Genomic DNA, 19,818 nt, shown 5'->3' with positions numbered 1-19,818 from the left:
ATTTTGAGAGGACTAACAAGGCAATGGATAATATAAAGGACAGAAGATCAGAGGGACCTTGGTGTGCATATCCACAAATCCTTGAAGGCCACAGGGACAGGTGAATAATATGGTTAACGAAGCATGTTTGTTGAGGCATTGGATCAAGAACAGTGAAGTTATGATGGAGCTAGATAACTTGTTAGTTGGGTCACAGTTGGAATACTGTGCACAGATCTGGTTGCCACACCAAAGGAAGGATGTGATTGCAATAGAGAGGGTGAAAGGAAACCCACCAAGATGTTGGCTGAACTGAAGCATTTTCAGCTATGGAAGAGACCATATCTAGGCTGGATTATCTTATGTACAAAGTTAAAATAGCATAGATACGAAGAACCTTTACCCTTCAGAGATGGGTCAACAAACAGCAGCATAGATTTATGAGAAGGGGCAGGAGGTTTAAAGGGGATTTGAGGAAGAACCTTTTTACCCACAGAACACACCTTTTGAAAGGATGCTAGAGATGGGACCCATCACAATGTTTAAGAAGTACTTAAATAAACACTTGAAATGTTGTAGCATACTGGCAACAGGCCAAGTGCTGGGAACTGGTTCTAGAATAGAAAGGTGCTTGATGATTGGTGCAGACATGATGGGCTGAAAGCCCTCTTTTCATGCTTTATGACTCTATGATGTGTTGCATGATTTCACGATTCATACATACTTCAACTCCTTTTATCTACCTTACTTTTTCTTTACAGTTTTTATAACAAACTGTCCACAGTTGCTCCCAATGGATTCCTGAGTTTCCACTTCACCTAGCAACTTTAAAAGGTACCTTTCTCAGTTTTCAGTGACTTTCTTAGATTCAGCCAAAAGAGCTGTTCTGATGATTCTTATTCCTCTGTGCCAGAACAAATCCACAAATATCATAAAAGGAAATGTAAGGATGTGCCTCTTTGACTCGAAGCCATCTTCTACCCATATCTGTCTGATGTAGCTCACAAAGTCAAGAATTCTCTTCTCTCTGTAGACCAAAACTGCTGATTACCATAATGCATATTGTAGGAAACACTACATCTGATCTGAAAATGGCTCCCACTGACTTCTCTCAGGTAACATGAAATACATTAATTTTGTATCTTGGTAGAAATGCTAATTAACTATTCTCAATCTCAACTCCCTTTAGAAGTAAATGAATTGTTCATGACACAACTGTTCATAATCCAGTACCTTCATCACCTCTCTGGGATTTGGGATTACTTGGGGTTGCCTCATTGTAAACTCAGAAACTGCTGCCATTCTCTTAAAGCATAAATACCTTGCACCTTCATCTCACTGAAACAATCTAGGCCTTCCTTCGATCCATATGAAACCATGCAGGTTTACTATTTTGAAGACTTTAGAACAAGTTTTGTTATGTCCTTCATTTACCGCAGATTTAAAGACAGGGTTAAAAAATACTACGATCTAATCAAGCTTATAATTGTAACATACATAATGGGGGTCCAGCAGAAGATAATGTAGTGAATGTTGCAATCCACCTTCCCTGGATTGTGCAAAGGCCAGTTCCCATTCACCACAAGGAAAATATGCTTTATGTATCTCACTGACCCTTTTTAAAGGGATGGGTTAAAAATCTTCACACACTTTAAAAACATTCACACATAAGACCTCAACTTGTCCTGCATTCTCGATTAGACCCTAAATATGCTCCGTAGGGGGTACACATGTTTTACATTGACATGTTGTGGAACAAACAGGAGCAGAGACCAATAGCAGTAGCAATAACATTTTTTTTTTTTTAAGTACAGGTACGCCTGTAACAGTAGACAGGACTTCATCAAAATATTTCCACCAAAAGATTGAATTTCCAACACTTCAAGGGGATAAAATGGTTATAATTTATTTTAACTTTCTTCTGACTGATCACTTTTGATGTGGTAGAACAAATTAGCAGATGAACTGTAGTTATTTAGCGTAGTTGATCATGTGTGGCATGGTATTTACTGGGCCATTGCATTGTTTATGTGTTGGGAGAGTGGCTGGCATAAAATTGCTTCAACATGTTTTGAGAAAACACTCTTAATCCAGATTCCATAAGTTAGTAAACTGCAGGTTCAGGTAGTCAGGATAAAGCCTGATGTGAACAGAATCATAATTTTTCTTATTATATCTGCTAAAGATATTTGTTGTACAAAAGAAAACAGTATTAATATTTTGAAAAGCAGTAACTTAATGATTTACTGTGCAATGTTGGAAATTTCCAAAGAAACAAATATTGATTATTGACCAACTACTGACGCACATTTTACGTCAAACAGGTAACCTATTGTGCAAAGGACGACCCTTTTGGATACTTTGGAAGTAATTCATTGTGCAAAGTTAACATTTCCAAGAAGCAAAGATTGATTAGTTTCCATTATCTAATGAGTCAAACATTTGTACTAAATTAACAGAAACAATGTTCAGTTGAGATTCTCAAATATGAAATTAGATTAAAAAATGCTTTTCCTTGGAAGAAAATAAGAGTGATCCAGGCAGAGAAACAATTTTTGAGAAAATAGCCAATGTGATTTGAACAATTCAGTTGTTCAGCGCAATGCCAAATTAGTTCTTCACAAGCCTGATCTTTTTATTAAATACTGATCCAATCTGTACATAGGAGCATTATTCATGATTTTGTATAGTCAATCCAATGAATTCCTAAAGAAAATAGATATATTGTTCATAAGGGATACTGTCACAAGTTCTGGTCCATTTGCATAATCCTTTCATATATTTCTACTAAATCTGTATGATCAGTTACAGGGTACTGCTGAACTAGGCTGCAGTTCCAGATTCCAATTCTCATAGCACTATAAAATAATTTATTTTTTATTAATGTATCTACATCTATGTGAAAGTTGTACAGAAAGCATCACATTCTACGGTACTGACAGACCAATATGTTGGGGTATAACCACAATGAAAAATGTGTGGACAATTCTCAGTCGGAATACCAAAATTGACTACATGCTAAATTTGAGGACTTTCATGGAGAGTTTCTTTACCTAAGCTTTTGTGCTTTACCTCATGTTATTCACATGTTATTATGTGTACCAAACCTTTACAGTGCCCCTCTCACATTATTGCACGCTCAGTAATGGTGAAGGTATTCATCACTGCGAGGATCTCCCACCACTCCTGGTCCTAGCTTCATATTTAAAATACAGCTTTGCACCAGGTCAAATGCCGTCAGTCAAGAGATGCCTTTCATAATTAATGTGTGTGAAGAATGACCACAGAGATGGATGAGCAAGGGAAGTTAGCTCCTCAATTTGCTAACAAGGAACTGGAGCTTCGCACTAACTTTACCCCTCCTGCAACCAACTCCCAACAAGATTCATGATCTACCACTCTCACTATTGCATGCAGCATCTTCCTTCATTCACTCTCACCTTCCCCTGTCCAACCCAACACATTAGTAACCCTATATGGCGTGTGTCTCCTACTCACTCATTCAGAATTTCTCACCACTTATAGCTCACTTGCACCAGTACTAACAGCTTTGTTAGTCACTTTTGTCTAACTCAATCCCTCCCTTTGTCTCACTTTGGGGGAAATATCCCACAATAGGGCAGAGAGAAAGAGAGAGAGATAAGATGTGTAGTGGGGTGTCCGATATCTATTTGCCTGCTAGCTTTGAGAACAGCATCCATGCTCTAGTGGGAGAGAACCATGCAGTGATGCCAAGACTATCACGTCCCCGCAACCAAGTAAGATTCATGATCTTGTTTTGTATTGCTATCCCATTACTGCTACTATGAAGGTATTAGCAAGTTGGTGCAGTGAGCAGATATGTGACATATGAAGCTCACTGCAGAGAAGTGTAAGGCAGAAAGAACATGGAGTCACTATGTAAAACCAAGAGTACTAATCTAAAGGATGCACAGGAGCAGAGAGACCTGGATATATGTGTGCAAATGTCATTAAAGGTCGTAGAACAGATGGTGAGAGTGGTTGAAAAATCCGAGGACACCATATGATTTATTAACAATGGCAGAGAGTCCAAGAACAGAGATGTTGTAAGTGAATCTGTATAAGACACAAGTCAGGTCTCAGCTGCAGCATTATGTACAGTTCTGGGAGTCACACACTGGGAAGAATGTGAAAGCTTTGGAGACAGTGTAGAAGAGTTTTGCAATAATAATTCCAGTGATTTTATTTTATCCAGACTTTGGAGATATCAGGCAGGCCTGTTTTTTTAAGGGAAGGAGCTAAGTGAAAATTTGATCAAAAGTTTTCAAAAATCATGAGGATCTGATTCTGCTCACAAAAATAAAATCAACTTAAGAACTTCTGAAGAAGTTATATGCAGGTTATATTTTATATAAGGTTGGGCAATCTCTAACTGATTAAGAATGATTAACTATTTTTGACTTTACTTGAAGTCCAAAGAAGCCACAGCAGATGTGGATAGCATTGTTATCTTTGACTCAGAAAGTGGATTCCAATCCTACAAAAATCAGGGCTGATACTCCAATGCAGTAAACGAGGGAATGCTACACTGTTGGATGAGGCTCCATCTGCCCTCTCAGGTAGGCACACCATGACACTGCATATTTCGAAGAAGACTGGGAGAATTATACTTGATGTGTTAGGCAATATTGATCCCCAATCGACATCACAAAGGCAGATTATCTGGTCACTAACATGTCATTGCTGCTTTCAGGAGCTTGTTACACATACGTTGGCTGCCACATTTCCTACATAACAATAGTGACTACACTTTAAAAGTACTTAAGACACCCAATGACCATGAAAGGCTCTTTTTAAATACACAATCTCCCTTCTTTTTATCTGAATATTTTATATGACATAAAGAAAACACTTCCAAGATTAAAAAATACAAACTGCTGCAATGAAATTCCAAGGACTTTATGTAATTCCCAATGCAACACTTTCTGAAACAAATGTCTCAGCCTTGACAACATCTAAATAGCAGCTCTGAAAATTGCAATGGACTGTAACAATATTTTAATTTAAAAGAGAAAAGTATATTTAAGAAATTACTTAATACTATTCTTTAAAAGTGGTAGACAGCATTTACTTGTTAACTCATTTTTAAATGTTGGATGCCAATCATAATTGGATGGAAGCCGATGTGAATTCTATCTTAAAACCAGAATACTTAAGGCTACCTAAGAGTTGTTGCTGTTTGGATTTTCTTTTGCCAGGCATGTCATATTCAACTCCGAAAAAAAAGTTCCTTATTCTACTGGTCCCCAAAAAGAGATTGCTGCTAATTGGCCATTGTTAAGTGACAAGTGCATAAATTGAACAAGTTACCAGGAACTCCTCAACAGCATCCTGATGAGCACACAACTCAACACATTAGCCAGAGAGACTTTGCTGCAACGTAGAATGTAGTGTGTCACACCACATATGGAATCCCTGATGCAGTTGACTTCCTGAGAAGTGCCTAGGAAATTTAATTTTTTGATGGACAATTCCCCCGTATCTGGAATGCTCCAAAAGAGTCCATGGAAGTTGGACCATTCTCTGTTAAGCTTAATAATTACCCAGAAGACATTAGAGGATTAAAATCGTATTCTCACCTCTGGCTCGACCAGAAATAATGACCACCCCCAAGCTGTGCTGGGCTGAGCCAGGCAGGGACAGGACCCAGCTCAGCTCAACCCAATGTGACTTGACTAGACCCAACGGGGCAATGACATAACCCCACCCCAGTTGACATCCATCTCCTGGCCTTGCGTTTCTTGGCCACTTCCCCAACTACACCCCCCCAATCTATATTAAGAACTCACCTGACACCAAACTCAGTCACTTATCTTTCCTCAGTTACTGTCCAAGTGCCTTTGACTCCTGAAAGATAGCAGCAAGCTTTGTGAAAAAATGGTTGTGCTTGGCTGGTTATACCACCCCTGCCTTGAGTGTATTTCTTCCCAGTTACCTTCAAATGCATGCACCTGGGACAGGTCAGACTGAGAATCTTTGCTAGAAAAATTGTCACCAGGTTAATGGGTCATTTTAAAGAGTTGTCCAAATCTATTTTGACACTATTCAGAATAGTAGATCATTATGTAACTACACTGTAAATTCCATAATTTTAATCACAGTATAGAAGAAGGATGTACCTATCAAAGAATTACAGTACTACATTGTTATGCACGTGTATATAAAATGCCACGTGACAGTTTATGGATCGAGTAACAAGATCATTTGTCAGCACCTTGGAAAGTTGAAAGAAATACACTCGATAAAAAAATGGGCTAAAAGTTTCATTATTTAAAACATCAGAGAATTAATAAGAATAACACTAGCCTTCAGCAGCTACCATCGTAAATCTCAATTTCTTGATCAGTGTGATTACACTGCGATTTTATGCGACTTATGATGTGTCTGCGAAGGCAACTGACAAAATTACTAGGTGTCCTTGCTTCCACCTGCTTAATATTGAGGAGAAAGATTTTGGCAAAAAACAATGCCAGTTGTGAGACTGACTTCCAAAATTTCATCACCAACTGCTAAATGGAGCTACAGGTCAATGTGAGCAAGAGCCTTCCAAGAGCTTTTACTTCCCTTTACATCACCTTTGAACTGATCCTATTCAGACACTGAGTAAAGAATACTGAACCACGTCCGTTAGGAATAGAAAAACGGCCATTTGGCCCCTTGAGCTGAGTCAAAATCCTGCAAATCCCTCCTTTAACGGCATTGTGGGTCTATCTACAGCACTTGAACTGCGGTGATTTAAGAAGGTAGCTCATCACCACTTTCTCAAGAGCAACTAGGGATGGGCAATATCTGCCTCTAGCGATGCCCGAATCCGATGAATAAACAAAATAAAACCTTGATGCCTTCCGATCATCCATTGCCATGTCCCACTGGTAATATTTTTTCAAAATGGCAAATAAAGCGGGTTAGAACAGCAACAAGATCATATCTAAAATGAAGCAATACAACTGTTTCAAAATACCTGGAACGTATATTTTAATTGGTAGTCTTAGAATGTATCATTGAAGACTGCAGGCCAAGTGAAAATGGTAAACCTTGCCTTGCTGTTCTTTTGACAAAAATAGTTTCATAGTCTTGTAGTTATCGTTAGCTGCCAGCTTCTTCACAAGCACTACATCTGACACTTGTTCAAATGCCTTCTAATAACCAACTGACTACAGTGCGAGTTTCATCTTAGCTTTGCAACAGTAAATCATATCTGATGATACATCACAATAGGAGACTATCTGGCTCATTTTTAAAAATTATCTGTGGGATGTGGGTGTCACTGTTTGGCCAGAATTTACTGCCTATCTCTAGTAGCCCTTGAGAAGGTGGTGGTGAGCTACTTGAACCACTGCAGTCCACCTGCTGTGGGTTGACCCACAATGCCATTAGAGAGTGAATTCCAGGATTTTGACCCAGCGTCACTCAAGAAACAGTGATATATTTCCAAGTCAGGATGGTGAGTGGCTTCAGCGGGAACTTGGATGTGGCAGTGTTCCCATGTGTCTGCTGCCTTGTCCTTCTAGGTGGAAGTGGTCATGCATTTGGAAGAGGCTGTCTTAGGATCTTTGGTGAATTTTTGCAGTGCATCTTGTAAATCGTACATTGCAGCTACTGAGCCTCAATGGTAGATGGAGTGGATGAGGTGCCAATCAAGCAGGCTGCTTTGTTCTGAATGGTGTCAGGCTTCTTGAGCGTTGTTGGAACTGCACTCATCCAGGCAAGGGGGGAGTATTTCATCAGACTCCTGATTTGTGCCTTGTAGATGATGGACAGGCTTTGGGGAGTCAGGAGGTGGGTTACTCGCCACAGTATTCCTAGCCTCTGAACTGCTGTTGTAGCCTCTGTATTTACGTGACAAGTCCAGTTGAGTTCTCGTCAATGATAACGTTCAGGATGTTGATAGGACGGGGATTCAATGATGGTAATACCATTGAATGTCAAGGGGCGATGGTTAGATTTTCTTTTATTGGGGATGGCAATTGCCTAGCATTTGTGTTATTTGCCACTTGTCAGCCCAAGACTGGATATTGTCCGGATCTTGTTGCATTTGAACAAGAACCGCTTCATTATCGGAGAAGTTACGAATGGTGCTGAATATTGTGCATCAGTGGTGAACATCCCCACTTCTGATCTTATGGTGGAGGGAAGGTCATTGATGAAGCAGTTGAAGAGGGTTGGGCCTAGGACTACCCTGAACGTACACTTGCAGAGATGTCCTGGAGCTGAGACGACTGACCTCCAGCAACCACAACCATCATCCTATGCGTCAGGTATGACTCTAACCACTGGAGAGTTTGCCCCTGATATCCATTCATTCCAGTTGTGGTTAGGTTCCTTGATGCCACTCAGTTGAATGTAGCCTTGATGTCAAGGGCTGTCACTCTCACCTCACTCTTGGAATCCAGCTTTTTTGTCCACATTTGAACCAAGGCTGGAATGCAGTCAGGAGCTGAATGGCCCTGGCAGAACCAAACTGGGTGTCACCATGTAGGTTATTGCTGAGGTGCTGCTGGATAGCACTGTTGATGACACCTTCCATTACTTTACTGATCACTGCAACATTGCAAATAGTGGCTTGTTGCACTAACCTTATTGTGTACATTTTTTATGCAAATGAACAATTATTGTGCTGACATTGCTCATGTCTTGTACAGCGGTAGTTATCTATTCATATCAATTGATCAACTTCAAAACTTTGCTAATATTTATCCCTCCAAAAATCAACACAGTTTTGTTTTACAAAATACAACCTCTTAAAGCTGGAATAAGATTTTAGAATGAGTGTAAAGTGCAAGCCTTGCTTGAGGGACAATGGAACGAAGAATGAGAATAGATTAAAGTAATAGTCCTCCCACAGACCATAGGATTTCAGTATTGTAGCCCTATCTCTGATCCACAGTAGTTTCCTGTAGAAACGACATCAATAAATGTACCCAAACTCTTCATGCATGGTTCATGTCACAAACACTAAATTATCATGTAACCTGTGATCTGGCATAACCTGTGCTTCTGCCATAAAAAGTTGAATTACCAATCAAACAGCATCTTTTCTCTTGCAGTATACATTTGTGCAATCGTTCAAAATTTGGCACTCTTACAATTGTACTGATGAGGGTAAGATAAAAAGTTTGGCAAGATGTCTTTCATTTCATTAAAATTCCAAGTTTCTTAAAACATTTTTTTCATTCATTTCTGCAAAAACTCTGTTGCATCAAAGTCCGTTTCCTAAGGTTTTTCTCATTTTTCAATATTTCAATTAAAATTAAAAGCTGAAAGAGGAACGGCACTGAAAAATGTGCTTCCATCTGCATTCTATTTTGCCAAGAGTACATATCAGAAATTCAACAAGAAATTGTAAATACATAACAGACAATTGCTTAGTTAAGTTTATAAAGTAGCACACTTTCCAATCTTGGAGACAGAAGTGAGAAATTCTCAATTGAAACAGAAAACTAGTTATCAAGCTACAATAATTTGAAGGTGAGCCTCTCTCAAATGCATTTTAATTGCATAAATGTTACCATTTGTTTAGTCTAACTTAAATATTATTGATTCCTAATAGTGTACGCCGTCGCACTTACTAAGAGAGTAAAGCCACAAGTTTCCATGGTTTTAAGTAAACACAATTATTGATGGTGCAGGCAGCAGGGCAGGTGGTGTTCAGGCTCCCAGCCATCCACTCTGACACATGACCGACCGCATCCTTTCTTATTTTATTCTAATCAAGTTCATTTTCTTCCGTTTGTGGCTGGGTTGGTGGAGAGAAGTTGCAGGGAGATGTCGAGCAGTGGATTCGGTCTGTTCCTCGTAGCCATAGCAGTTGTGGCTTGAGCAACTGTTCAAGCATTAACGGATTGGGATTGGTTCTTTTCCTTTGGTGGGGTCTGCAATGGTGGTGGAGCAAACGATCCCTTGATCCTTGGGAGTTAATTTGCATGGTCCGTTGGTCCTTGGAAGTTGAGAATGGGACCTGGTCCTCAAGACCTGGGACACTCTCCTGGCTATGGCAACGGCTGAAGTATTGGCGATGATGAAGCAGCTTTGGCAGAGGCGATGTTCTGGGACTGCTACGGCATGCTTCCTCCTTGGTGTTGCAGCCTTACCGACAGCTTTGGCTGCTGTGAAGTAAGGTGCTTCCCGTAGCTACTTATGAAATCAAGAAACTGTATGCATTTTTGTTTTATATTTTATGTAATTAAAACAGTGCTGGATTATGGCAACTTATACATATTTTACTGTATTTTCAAAAATACATGTAACAATAAATTACTATACTATTGAAGTAAGAATAGTACAATCTACATGTACATTTTTTTAACACTTAGAATTAACGTGTGGCACTGTGATCGAACACCCCACATTGCACATTAAATAACAAAGGTGATCAAGATAAATCCTAAATAAAAATCAAAAGAACTGCAGATGCTGTAAATCAGGAACAAAAACAAAGTTGCTGGAAAAGCTCAGCAGGTCTGGCAGCATCTGAGGAGGAGAAAACAGAGTTAACGTTTCAGGTCCGGTGACCCTTCCTCAGATAAATCCTACTGATTTCTCAGGAACTTTCCCTGGATGTAAATGATGTAGTGGTCATTAAATCTCATTTAACTTTACAATTCTTTGCTTTTACAGATGTGGCCTTGAAACATCTCGAGCTGGTCCATCATCGACTGCTTCAAGAACTACTTCTATCGTCCTGTATCCAGGATTCTGAAAACTGCACTCCAGCACTGCTCTCAAGGAGAACTCCAACTTCGCCAAATAAAATCTGCTCCTGGGTTTTCCTTGAGCTTTAATACTTCTTAGTTGCATCAAACAAACACTTCTTAATGACTTTTTCAGTTCCACTCTCTCAGCTGCACTGAACAATTCTCAGGATTCTTCAGGGTCCCTCATGGCTTTCACTAACACAGAGGCAAGGACCTTCCCACTTTTCACAGTTCTCAGAGCTTCCTCTTTGCTGCTTACCAATCCCTCAAAAATTGGTAATGCAAACATGGAGTCTGCACCAGCTGTTTCTCTTTGTCCCACAATCTTGAGGTCTCGAACTGCTTTTCAGTGATCACCACGAGTGGCCTTTTGGAAACATTGCTATAAATCTACTCTCATCAAAATTAAATGATGCCATGTAGCTAGTCTTGAACCTTCTGTACCCGGTTACAATGTGACCATTTTACAGAATGCTAGCTTTATGTAGAGAATTCTTACCAAAAGGGAATTTGTCACAAAGGAAAAAGCAATGATCTGTGACTTAATCATATAATGAGGGTAATTGACAATGAATGATTCAATCTCATCATGATTTGGTTTGGAAGGTGTAGAATCTGTGTGGTTAGAGGTGAGGAACTGCAAAGGAACCGAAAGACCCTGATGGGAGTTGTGTATAGGTCTCCTAACAGTAATCAGGATGTGGGCAGAAGATAAATCAGGAGATAGAAAAGGCATGTGAGAAAGGCACTATTTACAAGATGCCAAATTTCTGGTTCTTAATAAATTCACACATCAGCTTGATTTGTAAAGGTTATTAATTATTAGTGTTGAATAAATTGAGGACCAACGTTATGAATGGTAAACAATCCCTCTCATCCTTCTCAAACTATCTAGTCTTTGACAGTTAACCAGACCGCTTCCAGCACCTCACCTTCAACGTCATAATCAAAGAATCACCTGAAATGGTTTCTCTTTCTGCTCCATTACCTCTTTGACACACCCCTTTATTTCTAATTTGAAAACACATTAAGTGGAACAGATACTCTGATGATGACAAGTTCTATCTCACTGACATCTTATCCGACATAACCCCTTATTCTGATTTGTTTCATTGTTCGCATGACATCCAACATCGTACAAACGGAAATTCCCTCAATAAATGAGAAGGTCAAAGCCTTTGGTAACTGCCATGTGCCAATTTCCAACATGCAAGTCCATGCCTTTTATAGAGTCATAGAGTCTTACAGTAGAGAAACAGAACCTTCAGTCCAAGCCAAACGTAATCCTAAACTAAATGAGTCCCACCTGCCTGCTTCTGGCCCGTATGTCTCCAAAACTTTCTTATTCATGTACTTATCTAAGTGCCTTTTAAACAGTGGAACTGTGCCCGCATCCAGTACTTTCTCAGGAAGTTCATTCCACACATTTTAAGATGAATTTTCTGAGTCTCAGCCAAACTATTAGTGACAGCGCCAACATAGTTGACTGAACTGAGTTTGTGAGCCCATATTTTTTGCATCACCAAGACCACCTACATGTATTTCCGTAATATTCACCTCTCCATCTTTACCTATATTATATGATGCTGAAATCCTTATTCATGCCTTTATCACTAGACCTGACTACCCGATTACTCTTTCATTTGGCTTCAAACACAAATTGATTCAACAGTATGCTACCCAATTCTCAATCCAATTTCCAAATCTCTCAATGGCTTTGCCCCTTCCCATCATTGGACTCATCTCCAATCACAAGGCTAATGTGCCCCTCCAATTCTGGTCTCTGGTACATCCCTGATTTTCGTTGCCTTTTCTCTTGCTTAAACTTTCTTTAGAAATCAGCCCTTAGACTAAGCTTTTTGTCACAAGTCCCAATGTCCAATTCTGTTTGTTAATATTCAGGGAAGCATTTTAGCATGTTTTACTACTGCAAAGTTTATTGTAATAATACTAAGCATAAATTATAATTCTTAGCTAATTTTGTTCTAATAGCAACTTGGTAAACCATTTTTCACTACAGTAATGCTTACATATGGTGACTACACGACTTACAACCTTAAGAATTCCTCATTATAGTTTCAGCCTACAAAAGAAAGCTTTGCTTGGTTCGTAAAATGTGCACTTTGGTTCCACAGCTACCTACTATTACTGCTTATTATTTAGTAGGTCATCAGAGTATTAAAGAGCCCAGCTATCTTTTGTCATAAAGCCTGGAAAAATTACCATTACTATGTATATGTTACAAAATAAGAGAATTTATGACGAAACACAACTCGCTCTAAAACATTGCTGGCAAGACATTGGCAGGTAGCACTTTCAATAATAATACACAAAATCTAAATGCTAATTTCACACTTTACTGTGACTGTTGGATTTTGTATTAATGCCAATTTTATGGAAGTCAATACATCTGTGAATTATTCCATTTTCTGGAATACTCAAAAATGAAGTAATTTGCAAGATTATTTTTGTTCTTTGTGAAAAAAATAAGTATTATCCGAAACACATTTCATTTCCCAGTCTGATGTATCAGATGTCAGTGATTTATTAGTAGAATACAAAGCAGAGTGTTACTGTCCCTGCAAGAGGTCACAAACATGAACAAAAATATTTAAATGTCAATAAAGTAAAACTTACCTGAAAATCTCTACCTGTGTCATTGCAACCTTCCACAAGTTAGTACAATTGCGTATTTAAGTTTTATAGATGTATTCTCTGCAATGAACACCGAATAGCATATGTCTGCATCTCTATTTTTCTTTCTTTGTAAAGTTGGAATGTCTCTGGCAACATGGGGTAAAATTCGCTTCTTCAAGTGACTCAGCCATTACTGCCATGTTATGTATACATACTTCTGGTTGTTGCAAGGACCAGTAATAAAAGGAGTAACAGGATTATGCAGCATACATGGAAACCTTTAGTGGGGGATCTAGTCCAGAAAGAACGCTGGAAACATGAAATAGCATCAAGATTTAGAATCCTTGGTTAACACTTCATTTGCTTTTTAGGGAATTAGTTGTTGAATAAAAAAACTGCACCGTAACAACAGTGGCCAAGCTTCAAGCGTATTTATTTGGCTTTAAAATACTTGTAACATACCAAGAAAGCTATATAGATGCAAGATTTATTATATACAATCATAGCTATTGAACACAATATTCTAAACTAAACCTTGCAGCAATAATATTTAAGATCACTACCAGAACAGCAGAAGAGCTTACAACCAGATAATGGGACAGATCACCTTGAATAAGTGACACCTATTTCTGAAAGAAACAATGAATCTTCATATCTGTCCCCTTTTCTTACATCTCAATATTTGAATGTTTTATTATCTCCAAATGCCTGCCAAAAGCACTGGACAATTTACTTTCTTCTTGCTTTTTAAAACCTCACCAACTCAACTACTTCTATTTTAAGTACAGGGAGACCAATCTAGAAGTCTTACTGACGGAAAATTAAAGTAATTCTGTTTCATTGGTGTGCATCAGTGGACAGAACTACACTGATGATACTCATTATTTACTATTTTCTTCAAACTATATCAGAAGGTGGACTGTGCTACATCTGGCATCAAACTTCCATTGTTCTTTCAGATCTGAACAAGCAGATGCTGAGAAGATACTCCCTCTGAGTGGTGAGTGTGGAACTAGGAATCATAGTCTCAGAATAAGGAGTCAATGATTTATAACAGACACACAGAAGAATCAGAGTTTAACAAATGACTATGGATTGTATTGGGAAATATAATGAAACTAAGAATCAATGTTTTAATAAGGTCAGCCTTATTTCACCAACTCGAAACTGCAATTGCTCTCCCATTTTACAAATGCTATTTCAATAAAGGCTTGCTGCTGCTCAAGTGCTCCTTTCTACTAACAGCAAAACATAAATCAAGATACTTTCTACAAATTTTACCACATGCCTTGTAGGACCGGGAACAAAATCTGCAGGTAGATTAAATCTCAACTTCACTTGGACTTGTAAGGCTGCACTTATTAGGAAGTGTAACAGCCACTACAATCCACTCAGAAGGTAGTGAACCATTCAAAGTCCATTTACCAGAATCCACTGCTCCTTAAGTATTCTTCAAACACTTCACATGAATTACTGAAAGCAGCAAGTATAAATAAAGAACAGACCAGAAGTCATCACAGCACTGACTGTGAATTCCTTCGATCATAACTCTGTTACTTTTACAATAGTCATGGAAAAGGATAGGTACATACAGAAGGGTAAGGTTTATAATTGGGGGAAGGGTAATTACAATTCTGTTAGGCAAGAACTGGGTAATATAAAATGGGAACAGATGCTGTCAGGGAAGAGCACTATTGAAATATGGAGATTGTTTAAGGAATGCATACTGCGTGTGCTCGATATGTTTGTCCCTAGCAGGCAGGGAAGATGGGATCGAGTGAGGGAGCCTTGGTTCTCAAGAGAGGTCGAATGACTGGTTAGGAGGAAGATGGATCCTTATGTAAGGTTTAGGAAACAAGGATCGGAAAAGGCTCTTGAGGTTCAAGTTATCCAGGAAGGAGCTGAAGAAAGGGCTTAGGAGAGCTATAAGGGGGCATGAGAAAACCTTGGCAGATAGGATCAAGGAAAATGCCAAGGCTTTTTACACGTACATGAGGAATAAGAGAATGACCAGAGAAAGGGTAGGGCTGATCAAGAATTGTAAAGGGAATTTGTGCACGGAGCCTAAAGAGATAGGAGAGGTCCTTAATGAATACTTTTCTTTGGTATTCATAACTGAGAGGGGCCTAGCTGTAGAGGAGGACAGTGTGAAACAGGCTGGTAGGCTAGAGGAGGTTGCTGTTAGTAAGGAAGATGTGCTAGGAATTTTGAGGAAGTTGAAGATAGATAAGTCCCTCAGGCCTCATGGGATTTATCAAAAGATTCTATGGGAAGCGAGGGAAGAGATTGCAGGGCCTTTGGCGATGATCTTTTTGTCCTTACTGTCCACTGGTATAGGGCCGGAAGATTGGAGAGAGAGGCAAACGTCATTCCCTTGTTCAAGAAAGGGAATAAGGATAACCCCGGAAATTACAGGCCAGTTAGACTTACGTCAGTGGTGGGTAAATTATTGGAAAGGGCTCTGAGAAATAGGATTTATGATTACTTGGAAAGGTGCAGTTTGACTCGTGATAGTCAGCATGGATTTGTGAGGGGTAGATCATGCCTCACAAACCTTTTTGAATTCTTTGAAGAGGTGACCAAACACCTGCATGAAGGTAGAGCAGTGGATGTGGTATACATGGATTTAAGTAAGGCGTTTGATAAGGTTCCCCATGGTAGGCTCATGCAGAAGGTAAGGAGGCATGGGATAGGGGGAAATGTGGCAGATTGGATTCAGAATTGGCTGACCCTTAGAAGACAAAGGATGGTAGTGGACGGAAAATATTCAACATGGTGCTCAGTTAGGAGTGGTGTACCACAAGGATCTGTTCTGGGTCCTCTTCTATTTGTGATTTTTGTAAATGATTTGGATGAAGGAGTGGAAGGGTGGATTAGTAAGTTCGCAGACGATACGAAAGTGGGTCGCGTTGTGGACAGTGCGGAGGGCTGTTCTAGGTTACGAAGGGACATTGATAGGATGCAGAGCTGGGCTGAGAAGTGGCAGATAGAGTTTAACCCTGAAAAGTGTGAGGTGATTCATTTTGGAAGGAAAAACTTGAAAGCAGAATACAGGGTTAACGGAAAGATTCTTGGCAGTGTGGAGGAGCAGAGGGATCTTGGGGTTCATGTTCACAGTGCCCTGAAAGCTGCCACCCAGGTGGATAGAGTTGTTAAGAAGGCGTATGGTGTGTTAGCTTTCATTAATAGCGGGATTGAGTTCAAGAGCCGTGAAGTTATGCTCCAGCTATACAAAAGCCTGGTTCGGCTACACCTGGAGCATTGCGTCCAGTTCTGGTCGCCTCATTACAGGAAAGATGTGGAAGCGTTGGAAAAGATGCAGAGGAGATTTACCAGGATGTTGCCTGGAATGGAGGGAAGGTCTTAGGAGGAAAGGTTGAGAGAGCTAGGGCTTTTCTCTTTAGAATGACGAAGGATGAAAGGTGACTTGATAGAGGTGTACAAAATGATCAGGGGTATAGATGGAGTAGACTGCCAGAGACTTTTTCCTAGGATGGAGGTAGCTATTACGAGGGGGCATAGTTTTAAAGTGAGTGGAGATAGATATAGGGGAGACGTCAGAGGTATGTTCTTTATTCAGAGTGTGATCGGGGCGTGGAATGCATTGCCGGAGCAGGTAGTGGAGTCAGCCTCATTAGGGGCATTTAAGCAGCTATTAGATAGGTATATGGATGATAGTATAAGGTGGGGGTGGAGGTTAGATAGACCTTTAAAAGTTCGGCACAACATTGTGGGCCGAAGGCCCTGTACTGTGCCGTACTGTTCTATGTTCTAATTACAAATCTGTTAATATTGCGTAAAACAACAGAGATGTAGAATATCAGAAAATGGCATAACTCCCTGCACAAAATTCTGCAGAACTTCATAACTTCCAAGATCAAAAGTACAGTACCAGTTTTAGATTGCTATAGAATTTTGAGAGCTTTTGGAAATAGAAAAGTAAATAATTAGTACTGTTTTATAAAAAGGCACCATCATCCATTGTACATAATCAAAATAATGCTTAACATCAAAGCAATAATTTTAGCATTTCTAGAAACACAAGACAATGGGCATGGGTTCTGATTCACAATGGCCAAATGTTAAATTCTAATCTCAAGTAGGTCACTTGTTTGTTATCCGTATAATCAATGAAAATGAGAACTATGAAAGTCCCAGCCACTCATTCTGGAATGATACTGATAAAGCACTGAGGAAAAAAGAGCCAGATCATTCTTTTGCGTTCCTACAATGAGCCACTGAATTTCGAGAAAAAACACAGAAGCACCATGTTTTCTCCAATAATTTTAGCTTTGGTGGTTATTTCTAGATTTGATAGTATTCATGCTAGGTGGAGGAACAGACTCAGGCCACATAACATATTCTCTACATCACATATCAAAGAGAAACACTTTGTAATAATCTTAGCAGCCAATAAGTTACAAACAAGGTCAGAAAGGGAAGAGAGTTAATTTGATAGCTGGAAAACAGACCTTCATGTGTTAAAGAAAACAGACATTTTCTCAAGCAACCGGGCAATACAGTGCTTACAATATAAAATCATTTTGTCTTCAACTTAAAGAAAAGCATAAATTTGAATACAAAAGAAACTCTCTGATATGAAAAGCATCCAATTGGACCACATCTTTCTTTTAAGTTGCTGACTGAACTCTGATTACAATAGATCCATCTCACCAAACTTAAAGGAGAAGCCAGATAAAAAGGGAGGTTTTGGGGGACAGGGGCAATAAATGCCAGGAAAGACGCTATTCCAGATTATTCTGTTAAGGAATGACAGTAAAGCACCATCAGCAAAACACAATTCCTACATTGCATTTAAGAAGTCCATAATGTCTACCTCTTCACTCTTCGCAGGACCTTCTTCACTACTGCCCTCTCGTGGTTCATACATGAATTCTACAGCTGTGGCTCTGGGTGCCAGCCCAGCAGCCTTTAACCTTTCTTTATGTCGTTTCTTTTTCAATTTTCTTTTCCTGTTTTTGGTTAATGTTTCCGCTCCAGGCTTTGCAGAGTCTAAATGCAGAGTGTGCAAGATGTCAATTTTTGATTCTTCTTGTTGTTGAAACACAGAGGGTACATTTTTCTTGATGTGGTCAAGTAATGAACTATTGAGTTTTCTTCTTCGCTTACGTTTTCTTGGAAATTTTTGTGAAGAATTTTCTTCTGTAATTGAAAATGCTTTAGTTGAAATAAATAACCTCAAAAAAGTGAATAGCTGTCTATTACCAGATTACTAAACATTGTGCCGTACTTAATATGTTTGCAGACACCAGAAATAAACTTTATACAGAATAAACATATAATATGCAAGTCAGAGAAATTTTCTTGATTTACGTAATATATTCATATTATATTATAAATTTTATTTATCAATACATCTTGGGCAGATTGGAGGTTCAGCTGGACCTTGTGCATGTACAGAAATGAGATAGACTGATAGGGTGGTTAACCACATATGAGGTTTACCTCTATTTTACGAGGCATAATATACAAAGATTGGGAGGGTGCGGAGGAGGTTCACCACAATGTTGCCAGGGCTGGAATGTTTCAGCTTGAGACTTCATGGCGTGGAGTTTCTTTTGAGTAGAAAAACTGAGTAGGGGTTCGGCTGGGAGCCGAGAGACAGAGACTGGGGGGTGGGGGGGTGAGAAGAGAACAGCAAGAGAGCGAGAGCGTGAGAGACAGATAGAAAGATACAAAGACTGCACCTGTGAGAGCGAGAGCAAGAAGAAAAGAAACAGGACTCCACTGAGATGTACAAAACTATAAAGTACATAAATAGGGATAGGATTTAATCTATAGGAATTAACTTTTCCCTTACTAAAGGGTGCAATCACTCAGGGGCATATCACCAAGAGGGAGTTGAGAATCTGGAACTCATTGCCTGAAACAGTAATTGAAGCAGAAACGATTCATGATAGTACGTAGATAGGGATACAATGATTCATGATCCCAGTGTCTGCATGGGTTTCCTCCCACAGTCCAAAGATGTGCAGGCTAGGTGGATTGGCCATGCTAAATTGCCCATAGTGTTCAGGGATGTGTAGATCAGGTGGTCTATAGGGGGATGGGTCTGAGTGGGATGCTTTGAGAGTTGGTGCGGACTTGTTGGGCTGAAGGGCCTGTTTCCACACTGTAGGGATTCTAAGTCTAAGTCTTCTTCTTTCTTGATAGTCCAAAAATCTATTGATCTCAACATTGATTACGAAATCAACGAGATGAGCATTCATGTGCTTTATGATACTGAATAGTAGTATTCAATACAAAATTTTAATATTGGGAGATACAAGATACTCAATGCGACAAATTAAATACCAAACAATAGATATGCCAAATAAAAACCGAAAGAACTGTGGATGCTGTAAATCAGGAACAAAAACGAAGTTGCTGGAAAAGCTCAACAGGTCTGGCAGCATCTGTGAAGATAAAAACAGAGTTAACGTTTCGGGTCCGGTGATCCTTTCTCAGAAGGTTCTGAGGAAGGGTC

At 39.4% G+C, this 19,818-nt stretch overlaps 2 protein-coding genes across 3 annotated transcripts in view; one reads left to right on the top strand and one right to left on the bottom strand.

The window, feature by feature from the left end:
- The window catches only part of fbxo25 (F-box protein 25), a 184,702-nt gene extending 172,690 nt beyond the window's left edge, over positions 1-12,012 (top strand). The window contains exon 11 of the transcript XR_007262051.1: positions 10,618-12,012. The gene's annotated coding sequence lies outside the window, so the exon portion shown is untranslated. The remainder of the gene's footprint in view (positions 1-10,617) is intronic.
- A 1,735-nt stretch (positions 12,013-13,747) lies between these two features.
- The window catches only part of LOC109914360 (glutamate-rich protein 1), a 20,295-nt gene continuing 14,224 nt past the window's right edge, over positions 13,748-19,818 (bottom strand). For both annotated transcript variants that reach the window (XM_020513946.2, XM_048596456.1), the window contains exon 4: positions 13,748-18,494. In XM_020513946.2, the coding sequence (XP_020369535.2) occupies positions 18,136-18,494 (359 nt within the window). In that variant the 3' untranslated portion in view covers positions 13,748-18,135. The remainder of the gene's footprint in view (positions 18,495-19,818) is intronic.

This window comes from Rhincodon typus, chromosome 5 (assembly GCF_021869965.1).
Source record: "Rhincodon typus isolate 14 chromosome 5, sRhiTyp1.1, whole genome shotgun sequence".
Taxonomy (NCBI): Eukaryota; Metazoa; Chordata; class Chondrichthyes; order Orectolobiformes; family Rhincodontidae; genus Rhincodon; species Rhincodon typus.
Note: the sequence above shows the minus strand (reverse complement) of the source record. Positions and strands in the feature narration are given on the sequence as shown.